Genomic DNA, 18,209 nt, shown 5'->3' on the forward strand with positions numbered 1-18,209 from the left:
CACGACGGCGCAGGACAGTTCCAATAGCTGTCCGGCACCAACGGCAGGGCAGGGGCCCTTTTTTTTTTACAATTTTTTAGTTTTCACTAATGTCCTTGCTGTTGTATTCAAATTCAAGTTCATGCACCGCAAGCGGCGCGGGACAGTTCCAACAACTGTTCAGCACCAATGGCAGGGCAGGGGCCCTTTTTTTTTGGACGATTGTTTAGTTTTCACTAATGTCCTTGCTGTTGTATTCAAATCAAGTTCATGCACCGCAAGTTAAAATTGTTAGGGTTCCACTGAAGATATTTAGCCAGGGAGGGCCTTAAGTCAAATTGTTTCATTAATTGAACCAACCTCAAATCCTTCAATGAGAAATCTGTAGGTTCTGCCAAACAACTTGAGCTAACTTGCAAGTTCAGAAGCTGATAAAGAAAATGCATAGGATGCACTAATTTTCACTAGAAAGCAAAGCCCAGCACACTGCATGTTTAGCAAAGAGTTGCATCCACATTGCTAGTTGACAAATGTATCTATTATAACTTCTGTGTATAAGCCCGAACTTAATTTGCTAAATAGCCACTCTAGCAAGGATTCCTTTAATTTTCTCTAATAAAGGCCTTTTCCTAACACAAGATCCTTATCCTTACAATGCAGCAAAAAGAATCGACTGCATGCATACGACTGACCATCGTGGCTACTGCCCACTCGCTTTGCCTTGTTAAAAACATCGCTTCTCACTTAGCTTTTGCAATGTCTTGTATTTATCCCAATGGGCCAAACCTGTTTTCCTCTTTTTTCTTTCTGCCAAAACTTGTGGAGACCCTTTAACACCTCCATTGCAAATTACCTTGATCCTTGTGTTTTACACGGCCTTCTCTATGCAGCCGAGGGCAATTTTCTCCTGGTTTTTTCGAAGTTGGTCAGAACCTAATTCTTTTGAGAGCCTTGAGAATTGTGTATGGAATTGAAAACCGAAATTGTTGTAATTTTGAACTCCTCTCTTCTTCACTTCAGTTAACCATGGCATTTTTTAATAGAATAACATTTTTTGCTCATCTGCTACAATAATAGAAGGGTTCATTTATTTGTGTGTAGTCCCGGAATTGGGAGATGTTCTCGTCCAAAGGGGAAAGGGTCCAAGGCTCCCGATCCTATTTGTAGTGATCAAGTGAGCTCTGTGTCAGCCACAGAGGACTTTGACGACAATGATCTTCATGATGATGAGAGCGAGAGTACAAACATAGGCTTGGGGTCAATGAATAAAGTAGATGCTCAAACAGCTAGACAAGAGGCAGCTTTGGAATTGGGTCCATTTCATATTGCCCCTGAAGTTGGGGCATCTGCTGATGATGGGGATGATAGTCATTTGCATATGGATAGAGGAGAGGACATTCTCAAAACCACAAGGGTTTTTAGTTGTTTTGGGTGCCCTCCAGTGCCTTTGTGTAGACTCATTCCATATACTCGCGTGCATGGCCTTTTATCGGATATTTCTCGCTTGAAAGCTGCATTTGCCAGGGAGGGTTATATAAAGGAAAAAGGTGCCTTTATAGTTTCGCTACAAACCTGTCAGAAAGATCAGACATTTGTGACAGGTAATCATTGTTATTTAAAAACTCTTTAGTGGACTTTTAATCTCCTTTTTGCTTTAAAATGTTTAATGATGTTTTGGGGTCTGTTTCTAAAACTAGACGATATTATTAACACATGGGATCCTTTTTGGAAAGACATAAACAAAGAGTATGAAGAGGAGTTAGCATCGCAACCACAACTAGAGTCATTGCTAGGCAGGATGTTCTACGTGTGGGAAGGAAATCACAGAATAGTAGCATGGCAAGCATCAATTAAAGAAATGTTTTCCAATAATAGAGAGAAGCATTGCACGGTTTTGTGCACCATCATCGACCCTACAAAGGTTTCCGAAATAGCATTATTGACAAGCTTGCAACGCATGAATTTGTGAGTGACACTACATTTTTTTTAATTGTAGATAAAGTTTGTGTTTGAAGGTTAATTAATCTGCTAATATTTTTATCAGTATGAATACCCATGCTCTTGTTTCTTCTCATCTACGTGATGAGTTGGTAAATTGTGCAAACATTTGCTCTGCGGATCATGAGGATTATCTTCGTGCATTGCCGGAGAATGATCAAAAATTGATGGACACTCTGCGCAAGAGAACCACAAGGGGAGAGGAGCCATGGCATCCTCTTACACGAAGATATTTAGCTAGACTTCTATTTGCCGTGAGTATGTTAGAAAATATATCTCTTGTTTGTATGCTTTATTTGAAGCTTTTTGTTTTGAAAAGTATTAATTTATTTTGAAAGGTTCAAATGTCAAAAGAACTACACACTAGTACTCAGATCGTGTAGGAAAGGTATAGAACAATCTCTTGGTGTTTTCTTTTATATATGGTAAGAGGGGACTTTAATTGACTAATGTTGTGGTTTGATAGATTCTCAACATTGTTGATCCAAAGTTAGGGAAGGATTGGTTTGATCGTGTGATGAGCCTTCAATGGGGGGAAGATAGTTGGTCCACTCTAGAGAAACTAAACTTGATTGCTCTACATGATGCTTCCATAGAAAATAAAATATTATGGGTTTCCTTGTTGGAGGCAAGCAAGATTACTCGTGCGGCTTATTGCATGGTGAAAGGGGGACCACAAGTTTCGAGGGTAAGAACTTGATGCAAATGGTTTATTAAGGAGCTTGTAAATGTTTGTGTTATTTGTTTGATTTTTCTACTTGCTTGGTGTGAAAGGTGACTGAAACGAGAGGGAGCTTTGCAGAGGATCTTGGATAGAAGCTCCTTGTAAACTATGTGGCTGTGCTTGGAAGGATTGATATTCCTCCCTCATGCACCATGGATATGTACTACACCGAGATTGTGGTGAAGGCAAGGAAGTTTCTATTTCCCCTTCAGGTGGCTTTAGAAAACAAAATGAAGGATGTAGAGTTGCAAGCCTTGAAGAGGATTGACTACTATCGCATGGCTTCTCAGCGAGTAGTTTACAGGTAGGTGACGGTTTGACCATTTTTATAATATAACATGTTCTTTAACTAGTGCTACATATGGCTTCTTGTTTGAGTTTAGAATAATTCTTTATTGGCTTTTGTAGATACTTTGCTCACCTCCTGACTATGCATCACATTGCTGCGATACCTGTGCTGGTACGTTCTTGGACTCACATTGAGAGTGGTGAGGGATGCATGTATCCACCAACCATGCATCAACGCTCGATGTGGGAGCTTGAGCATTGTCCTTGGTGGATCGACATGGATAGAGGCCATGTCCTTGCTAGAGAGAGAGAGATGCATAGTGCGCAATTTAGAGGAGCCGCGTCCACAAATCTGCCACCACCCAAAGCCACAAATGTTGTTGCTCCATCGTCTCGTCCTCTTCCATCTCGCCCACCTGTCCATACTTGTAAGTTGAAGTCATTATCTCTTTTGTGATACCCTGAATTTTAATAGTTTTATGCAATTTTTTATTACTTTTGCACTTATTTTTAAATTGAAGTAACAAGCTTTTTGGATAAGGAGCAAGATGCATCTGCTATAGTAGATCATGTGATTGATGATCTACCGTTTGTCTTGGGTATGATATTGTATTTTTTGTTGTTGAAATCTTGTTGTTACAGCTTGGTTGGTTTACCCATATTTATATAGAATATGTGTTTGTTCTTGTAGAGAGTGGGGGCACACAAAGATTGCGACGTGCCCTTCAGTTTATCTACGCACCATTGCATATTCAGCATGTTGTGCAGTTTGGTTGTAGTGATGCGAGGTGTGTCGCTTTGCTTGGTGACTATATTGCGATTGTTGGGGATTTTCGTAGCGGTGTGTAGTCTAGATCGTGGATGCCTGTACATGAGCATATGATTAGAGCTCGTTCTACAAAGACTATATATCGGAGGAGCGGTAGATCAGTGTCATGGGATGCAGATTTCATCTTTGTTGACTTGCCTTTCAGAGGCTATTTACAGTTGCCATCACCTCAGCCTTCGTGGGATACGTGCACTGAGGATCATGTACGATCAGCTATTCATTTGAGCCATGGTACTTTGGCGGATTCAGGGTGGCTACTTTTGATGGCGTCTCTTGCAGGTATAAAACCGGCTTTAGATATTGATATTGTTATATATGTTCATTTTTTGTATCATTGATGGCTTTTTTCTTTGTAGGAGACACAGCATTTTGGGTTGAGAGATTTTGCAGGGCATCGGAGTTGATCATTCATCGACGTGTGGTGGTTTTGCATCATGCACCTTATGGATATGTAGAGTCATCCGGCAAGCGACTTGAGGTGACCTCTCTATTTTGGATTTCATGGTAAGCAAGCATAAATGTGCAGTTTTTAAAGAAATTTTATGTTTCATTGTAGTACGACACTTCCATTATGTTCCTGGTCCACAGACACGGACCACCCCCACCGCTTTACATTGTCGAGAGTGCTCCCTTGTTTCATGCACTAGGGATGAGTGCCATGGATAGCACTATGCGCCACTATTTACCGATTCAGGTCGAGCCCTTATGGACTCAGGATTGCCATGGAGAGGGTCTGCACAGAAGAGCTATACTTTTATGGCATGTTTTATTGAGTTGTGTCGTCCTAGGGGGTTATGCCTTGAATTTGGATGTGGGACGGCTCTTATTTTGACAGGTTGTTTGGCATATGCATCTCTAGATTTTGACGAGGCACTTATTTTCACTTGCTTACAGCCCTTGCTTCGACCAAGGAAGCGAGGGAGAGAGGATGCGTCCACATCCGCAGATGTGGTGGACGACAGAGATTGACCCGTGGATGGGAACCCTTTTGACTCTTTGTGAGATTCCCATTCTCGACTTAACACAAGACATTCATAGTGTATTTCTTTTGTTTGGGTTATATTAGTGGATATTTGTGGTTGATTATCTTTTTGTTGTCTTGCTTAGCAACATTGTATGATTCATCGATAAACATTGCTATTATCACTTCTAGGTTTTTGTGCATTTGATTTTATGAGCCATGGTTGTTTTGTTGAATTGAAATTCTGTGTGTTTTGTTTCATTGAAGTGCATTACCAAAATACATTGAGGCGGAGGCAAGACCTATGACATTGGACCCACGTTACGATGGTCGTCCAAAAGATAGGTCGCAAAGACGGCATCTCTTCATAGATGATGAGTGTGCTTCAAGTTAATAATTTGTATGCAACTTTGAACAATGGTGTAATGTGGCTTTGACTATTGATCCAGATAGAGATTTAGAAATGTTTTCCTTCCGAAAAAGTTTCACTTGTATTATTGTTTACCTACTTTTCTCTCTCATTTATGCAAAGATGTCTCTATAATAGTGTGAGTTGGTTTTTTGAATGTGTAACTCTCTTCGTTGTCATGTTGTTTACAACGTCTCTTTCATTGTCATGTACACAGGGATGTCTTCACAATAGAGAGAGTTACCCATGATTTTACAAGCGGTCACCTTCACTACGGGACACAGGTCCCCTTTAACTTGATCCACATCCTCTCCATCCTTTTGTGCATCTTCTACTTAGCTTCTCCCAGACTTTTGCTCCTATTTACCCCCTGGCCCTACCCACCGGGTCCCACCCCCCTCTCTCTCTTTTTCTCTCCCTCGCCCTCACCACCCTCTCTTCCCCTAGACCTTACCCACCTCCCCCTAGACCCTATCCACCTTCCCCTAGACCCTACCTACCCCTCCCTAGACCATATCCACCTCCCCCTAGACCCTATCCACCTCCCCCTAGACCCTACCTACCTCCCCTCGTCCCGACCTACCCTCCCTAGACCCTACCCACCTAACTCGCCCCTACCCACCCCCTCTCTTCCCCTCGTCCCTACCTACCCTCCCCCTAGACCCTACTCACCTCCCCTTGGCAAATCTAACACGAGTTAAAAAGATTTCCTTGATTCCGTTTATCTTTTCAGTACTTCGCTATTTTAATTCTAACTAAATATGTGTGGTGTGGAGAAAATCACTAAGTACTGGTTGCCATGCTATTGTTACCTCAATCGAGCGAAGGCAAAATACCCTACCTACCCTCCCTCGCCCCTACCCACCCCCTCCCCCTCACCCCTATCTAGACCCCTCTCGCCCGTATCCCTCTCCTCTTGCCCCTATCTAGCCCAACCCCTCACCCCTACCCACCCCCTCCCCTCGCCCCTATCCCCTCTCCTCTCACCCTTATCTAGCCCAACCCCCTCACCCCTCCCCTACCTACCCCTTCCCCTCTTCCCTAGCCCTCACCCACCTCCGCATTCAAGTTAGATTTTGACCATTTCCTTGAAGAAATCAAGAAATTTTCACAGGTTTAATCGCTGCGGCAGCCCCTCAAACCAATGTATTTCAAGGTTGGCTGCATTTACAATAGCTTTGTGGGATTTGTTCATCTTGGTAATCTTCAGTTTCTACTTTCTGGTCAACTTACCTCATTGAGCCGGTGTCATTACTTCTTCAGCATATCTTGCAAATATCGGCATTGCTTCCTTGGTACTTCCTCCTAGGAACTCAAATCTTCTCCAAACATCCCTTTCTTAAGTCAGAGTGTACTGTGTTTTTCCTGGTTCTTCACTGTTCTCTCTAAATTCACTGTTCTATCTCACCGGGACGGTGAGTGGTCTTGTGGCGGGCAATCTGTAACAGGGCTACAGTGTCATTGGCATGGGACAAGCAGTTAGTTGCAGTTGAGCTTGAGTTCACACTGGGCGGACTCTTGCCTGAGCAGTGATACGTGGAAAGTGTTACGGATGGTGGTCCAGTGGACATCGTGGCCAAATCACCACTACCTCAATTAGGAGATAATCTTAGCTGGATTGGGATATCTGCCAGCTGTTGGTGACTCTTTAGGAGATACATATGAGTGGTTGATTCCAGTGGTGGGTACGCATCATCGTCTACTTTTGTCTGGTCAATCGTCTAGAGTCTATCATCTTGAGTTGTACACAGCACGTCTGCACCATCCCTGCACGGTTGAGCCTCAACACCCCCAGTGTACCTATGAGATCTAGGCTGGAGCTGAGTGTGCTGCCATGCCAGAGTCTGTATCGGTTTCTTTGACTTTGTCGATGTTCATGATGTTCATGTTCAGGTTCTGTTGAGTCGTATTGTTGTTGCTCTGTTGTTCATTCTCTTAGGTGTTTGCATTCTGTGGAGTGAGATATCACGCACATTGCACTGAGGAGCACCCACTATAGAGGGCACGACACATTATCTCCGCTACATTCCCCCGTGCATTCTAGGGCTATCTACTCTCTGTTGTGTGCCGTAAGCTTCCTTCATCTTCTCCAAGTTGTGTTTCTCTGCAACCCTATTTTCCAAGAAGGAGAAGTCCCCACATCAAGAGGCTTTAGACCAGATCAAGCGGGAGCTAGAAGAGCTCAAGGCTCAGCAAGAGTCTAAAGTGGTGGTCTCGTGTAGCTCATGTCGCTCTCTAGGGCATCCTCCACACGAATGCCCTCTTCTGGCATACTGCCACCTTTTGTGAAAAATCTGGACATGACGACAAGGATTACTACTATCTAAAGGGATTATGGCACCTTCAACAAAGCCTTCCTCCTTCTCTTCAACAAGGGTTGGCACCTGCATCTAGCCTGGTTTCCCCCTATGACCATCCAAACTACATGCCACCTTTGCTGAATGCACCTCCTATGCAAGGTCTGCAGAGCAATTTTCCATCTCAGAGCTTCTTTCACGCTAACACCCCCTCAGACCCTCAGAGCTTCTACACCTCAGCCTCCACCTCCATGCATCAGGAGCAAAGACCACCTCGTCCTGTGTCTCGCCCCTCCAATAGGCCCATTTTGTGCTACCGATGTGGTGAATATGGACATTACCAAAGCAAGTGTCCCTTGCCTGAAGGATCTCCTCCTTGCCGTCATTGCCCTGAGGCTAAGGATCACTACAGTAAGAATTGTTCTAAACAACGGGTATCCACGTCTTCAAGCCCGAATCAGGACCAACCAGAGTTCACATTTCCAAAGATCAACCTGATAGCGGTGAGCAAATTCCTCAGCCGTCACCTACACCTACTCATGTGGTTACCCCTCAGAGCAAGCTATAGTAGGTGGAGGAGCCAGCTGATATTCTCACTTGGGCACAAAGGGTAGCTCTCGGCCTCAGTCTTTCAGGAGGTCCAACTCTTCCCCAGTTTCACAGCCTAGTCCATGCTCTACAAAAATTCCGCCACTATTTATTAGGGGTTCACTTCACAATTATTAATAATCATCATGCTCTGTGCTATCTGCTAAATAAGCCACAAGTTGCAGGTCGGGTGTGGCGGTGTTACTTCTATTTCAGGAGTTTGATTTCAAGGTAGTCCTTCATCCAGGCAAGCATCACATCATGGCCGACCACCTCTCTCGCATTCAAACAAGTAAAGAAGCTACATAGATTGCTGATGACTTCCCAGATAGAAGTCTCTTTAAGGTGGATATAGCTCCAGAGTGGTATGGCAATGTATTGTATCCACTTGCCTATACCTAGAGAATGCATCTCCTTTGCAGAAGAGAAGACTTGTATTAAAGTTTAGACCATTCATTCTAATTGGAGGCCAGCTCTATAAGTCTGGCCCACATGGCGTTCTAGGCGATGTATCTCCCCACATGAAGTCGGACATATTCTAGAGGTTACCCATAGTGGTCCCACTAGAGGCCATTACCCTCATCACATCACCGCCTAGAAAGTTCTACAAAGTGGACTGTGGTGGCCATATGTGCGTGTCGTCGTCATCGTGTCGTCGCAGCACCAAGCATCTCCAACAGTACCCATTAGCAGCACTGCAGAACAAGTACCCCTCGTATTCGTCGTCGTCGACACAGTACCCCAACATCTAGCACCCCTTGTGTTTTGGGTTGGCTCCTGCCTAGCTCAGCATAGGGATCTTCAGGACCTCCGTGTCCTTAGCACCCAAAGTACCTCGTAGCACCAACAGTACCAAAGTACTCCGCACTACCAAGCACCAAAATACCCGCAGTGCCAGCACTTAGCCTCTCAAATACGAAGCATCCACCGCAGTACCCCTCAGCTTCTCAATAGTACCCAGTATCAATAGCATCAATACCCATTAGCATTTCAACAGCTGAGCATTTAGCATCATTGTGTCAGCATTTTGTGCAAGTACTAAAGTAAGTACTTGCTCTGGTAACAAAGCAAGGGGGCCCTTGAGGGTGGTTGGGACTGTGACGTCTCTCTCTCTCTCTCTCTCTCTCTCTCTCTCTCTCTCTCTCTCTCTCTCTCTCTCTCTCTCTCTCTCTCTCTCTCTCTCTCTCTCTCTCTCTGTCTGTGTGTGTGTGTGTGTGTGTGTGTGTGTGTGCGCACGCGCGCGCGTGTTTCTCGTTCATTGTCTTCAGTTCGGTTTCTCCTTTCAAGTGAAGTAAAGTAACCTTGTGTTTGTGCAGAGTACTAGATCCGAGCTAAATCCTTAAACACTTCCGTTGCACCTAACACAGAGTGCGGGAGATTTTGCCCCAGGGAGCAGTACAGTTATCCACCCTGGAAGGTGTTCCTCTACCCCTAGTCAATGGGTCTAGAATCAAGTGCTATCATTCCACAAATTGACAATCTCTACTAGCTCCGGACTTCTTCACGTAGGAAGACCCTCAAATATTCATCTGCAGAAACCCATCTCCCTCTCACCATTATTCTATAGCTTGCTCTGGGTACCTCGGTATTTCTACTATTGTTGCTCGTCGCTATGTGTTCTAGCTTTTGTATGTGGTCTCTCCGTCACTGTTGAATTTCGATCATACCAAGTTGTATTCTGTTCTTCTTCATGACTTTGTTTGCTTCTCTAATTTTCTGTCTGGTATGACTCCCTTTCAAACTCAACTCTTACTAATTCTGTGCCTCCCTTGTGATCTGCACCACTCATCCATCTCAATCTTCTCTCGAGCTATTCTTTGTTTAAGCACTCCCTGAATTGGCAATCCTCACATGTTACTACAGTCCCCCTCTTCGAATATCAGTGGATAACGTGTATCTAGCATAGTGTATAAAGTGTGGTCATGCTTTTCAAAATGTTCCTTAGCCACTTAACGCGCCAAGTTTCTAGTTTCTAGATTACATAATCAATTCAATAATTCACAATGGCTAACCTGTGAGCAGATTCTGCTTGGCTTCTTCAGATAACTGGAAAGGCTTAATTAATCCACCTTCCATCTCTCGTGTTTCTGTCTATCACTTCTCTCAGTTCCAACGGTTTTGAGTTCCTCACCCTTGTGCTGACTCTCCTGCCTTCCACTTTAGGTTTCCTGATAGCTCGCTCGATTCCCTTTTATGTTGGGCTACTCGCCCTTTTCCCTCTCCTTCTCGCCCTTTTAGCTTGCTGGTTGCTTACCCTGCTTGTCTCTCGGCTCTCAGCTATTGCCCCTCGCCATTCGCCAAGGCTTGCCCCTCACCGTCCCCATGGGTCAGCCTCGCCCACTCTTCCTTGGTAGTCGCCATTCACCCTCGCCCACTCTTCCTCGCCAGTTGCCATTCGCCCTTTGCCACTGCTCGGCATTCGCCCTTCGGCATAATTTAAAACATCCTACGTGGCATTTTTTTTTTAAATACGAACCCCTCTCCCAGCGCCCCTCTTATGCAAACCTCCTTAAAACTGCAATCGTCGAATCTTCTCGGTGCCTTTTATGTTAACTACTCTCTTTCTCTGTAAAAACTACAGGTCTTCACATTTTCTCAGTACTTTTTCTCCCAGCCAACGTAAGCCTGCTACACAGCTTGTAGCAAAAAACGCGTGCACATCAATCTCCTCACCCACTCCCATTACTTCCTTGCATACAGGAATTGCGCTAGGCCCAGCGCTACACACATAATCCACCTGTGCATGTATTCTTGTGAGGGTCTGATTGGTGCGGTAATACCAGATTCTGAATGTAAAGAGGGAGGTTTCATGCACATTGCACTCAGGAGCACCCATTGTAGAGAGCACGACACACTATTCCTGCTACAGCCTTGTGGAAACTCGTCGAAGGGTGGTTTGTCAGATACCAAAGAGAGCGATGCCATGGTTGGGTAGTCAGACACAGAGGTGGCAAACTCTTGTAAAGGAGATTTCTTGCCTCTTCTACGGTCCTTTATAGGCTTACAAGCCCATAGGCTTCCACTAGGCAGCACACTGGAGCCAGCTACTGGAAGGACATTGTGAAGGGGTATCCTCAGGAAAGGATTGGATAGAAACCACATAACAAGGCAAAGGCTTTGTAGCTTCCAACCACTCAAGCAGATCTTCCTTTGGGCCGTTAGGTGGGGTGCCTTTGAAAAGGACCAATCAAAGCATGTGAAGGGTATCCTCCCATTTTAAAGATTTCACAAAAGGCTGGTATTCTAAGGCACCCAAATACTTGCCAGTGCAGAAAAAATTACCGCTGAGAAATGCTCCTGCATGGTTTTTAGACATTTTGGCTGCCAAAATTCGTCTTTCCTGTTTGAAACTAGGTAGCCCAAAAATGGACCAGAACTTAATACGCTACTATGAATCGAGGAAAAAAATTCTGCTGCTCTACAAGAATCAAGTGTTGCAAAATTTCTGAAATGGTAGCACAGGAAAACTGAAAGGTGTACAGAATTGTCACGAAGAGACCATAGTACCTTGAGAGTCCTTCAAAAATGACTTCCATTTTGGGCTCAGATTTGTACCAACAAAGGTCCTGCAAAGATTTTTTCTGCTTAACTATATAGCAAGACAAGATATCGCCACACCACAAATATTTCCTCAGCAGTTGTCAGTAATTGAGCACATGGCTTACTTGTAATCTGTAAGGCCAAGGCAAAGACAAACATCATTGCCCCCACTTTGTTCTGAAGACAGCAATTTGTATCCTCCATACTGCAAATTAAAATACATAGATCATCCTAAGTTCTAACTATCAATTGGACATGAAAATCACGTTAAGGACCTTACACACTAGCATGTTTCCAGAAAATTTCATCTTGTGTGCTCGAGCGTAAAGCACTTGCCTTAGAGATGCATGTAAAGTCACAACATAAGGTAATGCACATTCATGCTATTCAATCATGCCATTGCTATTTTATAGAGAACATAAAGTTTTCTGCAGTTCAATTTTGAGTATTCAGAGTGCCTTCACTGTACTCGGAATTTCAAACCATTGAACAAAGCTGGATTGTCCTGTAGGCGTTCTCGCCAGGTCTGCAATAAAATGACAAAACAAAGGTCTTTGTCTGTTTATGAAAAGAAGGCCTTGATGACTGTTTAAACAACACTGAGCCTTAAAACAAGGAACCTTTTCGATGCTTCTTTCAAGTTCACCATCAGGATGAGGTTGTCTGTCATATGACGAACCAAAGTCGACTTGAAGCTGCAACAAGAATTTATGCACATGGAAAATACAATGAAAAAGCAATCATTTACATAAATAAAAAAGGGGCCAAGGAAAAATTTATAAATGTACATAAAAAGCATTAATTGATTCACCAGAACCTTTCACCACTATGAAAAGTAGATTATCATCCAAGTCAAAAGGAAAGATAGAATCTCACCGCGAAAAGAAGTGAGAATCTTTTTAAGCTGTGATTTGTTTTCTGTCCATGTTTTATCCAAGTAATAGACTATTTAGAATAACGGATAAAGAAAACTGAGATGTACCTCAAGGGCATGGTCCGCAAGATAAAATATACAACATGCCAATTTACTCAAAGGTGTGATCCCAAATTTTATAAAATGTAAATCAAATACCAAGACTATTTCTAGGTTCTCAATCTCTCAAATCTCTTAACAAATACATTTTTATCATGTCCAAAAGGTGGGAAAAAGTCTTCTCATAGTCTGTCATGAGCACAAGGACGGGAATTTTATCTTTTTTAGAGCCACGTCTGAGCACGACATAGGAGCCTTATTAGGCTCTCGAGAAGCAAGTGGTATAGCTGCTGAAGAAGAGAGAACCTGAAGAAGTGGATCCTCTGAAGTAGGATTCTTGCGCCTGTAAACTTGTATAATCTCTCTACCTCTTTCTTCTTCTTCTTCTTTTGTTTTCTTCCCCTCTCCTAGCTCTCTCTGCATCTAACCTTCTAGAGCATGTCGAAGACTCCCCGTCTCTCCTAACCATCTGTCTACTGTTGTCTCTGCTCTAGACACTCTACTCTCCGTATGCATCCAGCTGCCATATATCTACTCTAGCACAGACAAGGCAGTGTCTTGGAAGCCCAATAAAGAACACTAGTTGTTGAATGTCCCCAACATGTATAGTGGGGGGAGAGAGAAACTGTAGTGGAGATAATTTTCCTGCCCTCTATAGTGGGTGCTCCTCAGTGCAATGTGAGTGAGATCTCACTCCAACACAAACACAGAAGACAATGAACAACAGCACGACTCAGCAGTGAACCTGAACATGAACAGCATGAACATCGACTAACTCAAAGAAACCAATACAGACTTTGGCATGGCAGCACACTCAGCTCTAGCCCAGATCTCATGGGTAAAGCGGGGGTGTCGAGGCTCAACTGTGCAGGGATGGTGCAGACGTGCTGTGGATAACTCAAGATGATAGACTCTAGACGACTCACCACACAAAGTAGATGATACCTAAAGCCACAAACAACTACGGATATATACAACCATAAAGAGCCACCAACGGCTCACAAATATTTAATCCAACTAAAACGATCTCAAAATTGTGGTCGTGGTGGTCTGGCCCCGCGTCCGCTAGACCACCACCCGTATGCCTGTCACGTCACTGCCCAGGCAAAAGTCCGTCCAGTGTGGACTCAGCCCAGCTGCAACTAACTGTCTGTACAGTGCCTGCGACACTGTAGCCCTGCTACAAGTTGCCCTCCACAAAACCACTCACCGTCTCGGTGAGAGTAACACTATGCTGCAAAGAGGACCAAGAGATCACTATATGTACAAAAAAAGACTGAGCAGAGCAGATCCGTCTTGTCACCCAAGAGAAAGAGTCATCGCCACTGCTGGACCTAAAGTATCCGCCTCTAGGGGAGGAGCCATCAAATTGATGGTGGAAGGCTGCTGCTGATGAGCTCTGCTGCTCTGGACAAACTGGCTCTCGGTGACTAGAGTTGCCACCTGCTGCGCTGATGGAAGCATCTAGCTTGAAGTGTACTCAGGGCGTCGACTAACACAGCCATGTCGGTGTGCACCAACAAGGCCGTAGCAAGGAATGCTCTATGTCGACTGTATATGTGATAAGGAAGCCGATTGCTGAAGCCTCTGAGGATAGTAGGTAAAGTGCTGAGGCTGGACGTATCCTTTCTTTACTTACTTTACAGTCTCTAACCAGAAAGTAATACTTGAATATAGCCAAAAGCTTTTTATTCCTTGCATAGTCAGTAGTCAGTAGATCCTAACATGCTTGAACGGTCGTATCTTTGGAAAGTTGTGAGTATGTCCAAGTGGTTGGTTTTACGGAGGGAAAGCTTGTCATCCCCAAGGCATGACCAATGCGTGTAGCTGTAAGTGTGTGACCTCATACCTTGGGGAAAAGCTTCAGAACCTCATGGACCATATCCACATGAACATTCTTAGGTATATCTGCTTCCGCCAATGCTGATGTAAGACCTAGCATGGTGCAGTTGATCTCTAGATAGAACTTGCCCAAGTAATGGATGAGGCAGTTATAGGTGAAAATTCAAGATGAATTTGGTGTGACTTTTTGATGTCTCAGGCCTACTGATCTGATGACTTAGCACCCGAGTGTTAGTCTTCTTTTCTTGTTTAGGACGTTTATTCTGACCACTAGAAGACTCCGACTCCGACTCCGACTCCGACTGGGACTCCGAGGACTTTGTAGATGCTTTGTAACTGTCATCACTGGGATCGCTTGAAGACATATCTGTTAGGCCATGGCTGGTGTGTTCGACATCTTCCTCAGCAGAACTTTCAGATCTATCAGACAAAGGCCTCTAGCGCAAGGTCCTTTTACGCACCTGCTTGCTTCTTCCAGCCATAGGGAGTCTCCGTATTCTCAAGTACTGGTCTGGTCACTACCTATGTGAACAAGCGTACACTCCAAGTAGATGAAATTTTACAGAAGCATACATCAACATGTCTGATATACCAACATGTGCTGCACTGTATCCTCAGAAGCAGTTCTCCATAGCAAAATTTTCCACAATAGCATAAATAACTGAACGAGATTCTCTCATGCAGTATGCACGTCAATTTATCTCTGTAGAGGACGCTTTCTCTATGATGTGTTCTGTGTGACTCAAGATTGATATTGACAATGACGGAGTATACTCTGATTCACGGGTTTCTGACTAGCAGCACGGGAACGTTCGTGCTGCATGCGAGGCTAGGGAACGTGCGAGGTGTAGAGAGGGTGAACGGGGTGTAGGGTCGACGGTGGTTTCCTGGGCCGAAAAGGGTAGAGAGGGGCATGGGGGTTGGGCTGGGCTGAAAAGGGAAGAGAGGGGCGAGGAGAGGGGAGGGTAGGTTGGGGTCGAGGAGTAGAGAGGGACGAGGAAGGGGTGGTGAGGGGCGAGGCCAAGAGGATAGGGATGAGGGAAGGGTAGGTAGGGGCGAGGACTAGAGAGCAACAAAGGGGGGTGGTGAGGGGCGAGAGGGTCAGGGTAGGGACGAGGCCAAGAGGGTAGGGACAAGGGGTAGGTAGGGCCGATACTAGAGAGGACGAGGGAGGGGTGGTGAGGAGTGAGGCCAAGAGGGTAGGGACGAGGGTGAGTACTAGAGAGGGATGAGGGATGGGTGGTAAGGGGCGAGAGGGTTAGGGTAGGGGCGAGGCCAGGAGGGTAGAGGCGAAGGGAGTTTCAAAGGGATATGGGGGAGGGTAGGAGTTACGGTAGGATTTCTATAGAGTGCTGGTAGAGCAAACAGGATGGGGAGTTTCTTAACTCTTGCTTTAATGGTGAACCAGGCTTTGTTGGTGTGTATGAGAGTACAAGATTGGTTGTGAATACCAGACTTGTGGTGAGGATAGAACTTGCTAGGGAGAGATAGATGGTTGTGTAAAACCTTGGCAAAGTAAACGCACCCTACTATGCTCACAAGGTTCCACAAACAGAAACTGAATTCCATATTTGAGTTGAAGACAGCGACGAGGAAAGGAAAATAAGAGTTTAACATAGCCTAGCCATTTTTTTTGGAAAAAAAAACACTAGGAAGGGAAGTGTACTACGCAGTTTAAGATGAGAAGGCTTTACGAGAAAGTTCCATGAAAAAGAGAGAAGTACTCAATTGGATAGATTGAGACCTCGATAAAGATACTGATTCAATTAACCAAACCAAATAGGAGAATGCTCAAAGAAAGAACACCAAGATATAGAGCGGGAATCAATTGAAGAACTTGTGGGAGAGAAGATAGACATAATCAGCAAGAAGAATATGTTTAACAGTGGGTCAAAGATGAAGGTGATGCAAGAACTGCGATGGGATGAAGACAAAAGATGAAAGTGAGGTAAATAGGTGGCAGGTTGGCAGGGAGCACAAGGCGGGGCGAAACCAAACTGAATGAGTTAAGAGGACACTCTGAACGCAAGTTAAAGTACTAGTGGGGAAAGAATCTCTTTTGGCTTATTGCGAAGGATAATAGCTTGATCCTGGAGCCATTTACCAGCGGCAATGAAACACCTTCCGGAGTCAGCAACTGTACTGTCCTTGTGGTAAAATCTCATGTACTATGAATGGTCCTTGCCAGGCTGGGACCAATTTCTTTGCTTTTGTTTGATATAGAGCTTGATAAAGTAGCACCAGTGAGCCTTGCATGATTTTTGGCTTTCGGAGATGGCAATCATGCCACGCCTTGCGACGAAGCTTCTCTACTTCAAGAGCCTGAGAAAACAAACGGCGGCTTCCTTCCAATAGGGAGAGACAAGAGATAGAGGCAGACCCCATACCCCCATTGGCACGCAGACTGCCTACTCGAGGAGATCCTGAGTTGAATTCAAACGGGGCTATGGCTTCCAAACCGAAGGCTAACTCAAATGGGGTGTGCTTGGTTGTGGCTTTGAAAGAAGTTCGGTATGCCCAAATGGTGCCGTGGATAGCTTGAGCCCAAGACGTCGGATGGAGATGACATGCTTTCCGCAGAAGGGCTATCAGAACTTTGTTGGTGCTCTCGGCCTGCCCATTTGCTCTAGGGTAATAGGCACAAGATTTATGATGGAAAATCTTGTAGTTGGCCAGCAAGGTTGAAATCATTTCATTAACAAAGTAACTGCCCCTATCAATGGTGATCTCCAGGGGACATCCAAACCTTCACAAAATATTTTCATACAAAAACTTGGCTACAATATTGCAAGTGCAATCAGTTGTCGCCAGTACCTCTGCCCACTTGGTTGCATAATCTGTAGCCACCAGCAGATATTTCCGGTTACCTGGTTGGGCCGGGGGAGCAATAGGACCCACAAAATCCATGCCCCATTTCTCAAAGGGTAGCCATGCCATAGAGGCCTACAGAAGAGGGTTGGACTACTTGCTTGGTTTAGGTCCACAGCGTTGACACACATCACAGACTTTCACATAGGCCTTGCATCCCGAAAAACATAGGGCCACCATAGACCACTCTGTAGAATCTTCTGGGCGGTGATGTGACCAACGTAATGGCCACCAATGGGACCACTATGGACATCCTCCAGAATATGCTCAACTTCATGAGGGGAGGGAGACACACCGCCTCATAACACCATCTGGTCCCGACTTGTAAAGTGGCCTCCAATCAGAGTGAACGGCCTGGACTTCAACAACAATCTTCTCTTCTGCAGTGGAGACGCATTCTCTGGGTACAAGCCAGGAGATAGCAAATGCAAGACATCGCCGTACCATTCCGGAGTGGTATCCACCTTAAAGAGACTGCTATTTGGAAAGTCATCCGCAACTCCTGTAGCTTCTTCACCTATTTGAATGCGAGAGAGGTGGTCAGCAATGACATGATGTTTATCAAGTCAGAGTACCACTTCGAAATCAAACTCTTGAAATAAGAGTAGTCACCGCCATACTCGACTTGCAACTTGTGGCTTATTAAGCAGATAGCGCAGGGCATGGTGATCAATAATAATTCTGAAGTGGACCCCTAATAAATAGTGAAGAAATTTTTGTAGAGTATACACAATAGCCAAACCTTCCCTTTTTGTGGTGCTATAGTTACGCTCTGCTTTGGTGAGCAGTCGACTTGCATAGTGAACAAGGCAATCCAGGTTGAACTCCTTACTTGGCTGAGTCAGCACAGCACCCACAGCCAGTTGACTGGTGCTGTGCCAATTGACTAGCATCTGTATGCACATGAAAAGGG

At 44.8% G+C, this 18,209-nt stretch overlaps 1 protein-coding gene across 4 annotated transcripts in view; it reads right to left on the minus strand.

Moving 5' to 3' along the window:
- NUDT9 (nudix hydrolase homolog 9) overlaps window positions 1-18,209 on the minus strand; it is a 67,843-nt gene that overhangs the window by 35,768 nt on the left and 13,866 nt on the right. For all 4 annotated transcript variants that reach the window (XM_086527560.1, XM_086527558.1, XM_086527559.1 and 1 more), the window contains exons 2-5: window positions 12,234-12,308; window positions 12,083-12,139; window positions 11,739-11,818; window positions 11,581-11,639 (exon numbers count right to left, since the gene is read on the minus strand). In XM_086527560.1, coding sequence (XP_086383686.1) covers window positions 11,581-11,639; window positions 11,739-11,818; window positions 12,083-12,139; window positions 12,234-12,308 — 271 coding nt within the window. The remainder of the gene's footprint in view (window positions 1-11,580; window positions 11,640-11,738; window positions 11,819-12,082; window positions 12,140-12,233; window positions 12,309-18,209) is intronic.

This window comes from Adiantum capillus-veneris, chromosome 13 (assembly GCF_014529385.1).
Source record: "Adiantum capillus-veneris isolate H3 chromosome 13, ASM1452938v2, whole genome shotgun sequence".
Classification (NCBI taxonomy): Eukaryota; Viridiplantae; Streptophyta; class Polypodiopsida; order Polypodiales; family Pteridaceae; genus Adiantum; species Adiantum capillus-veneris.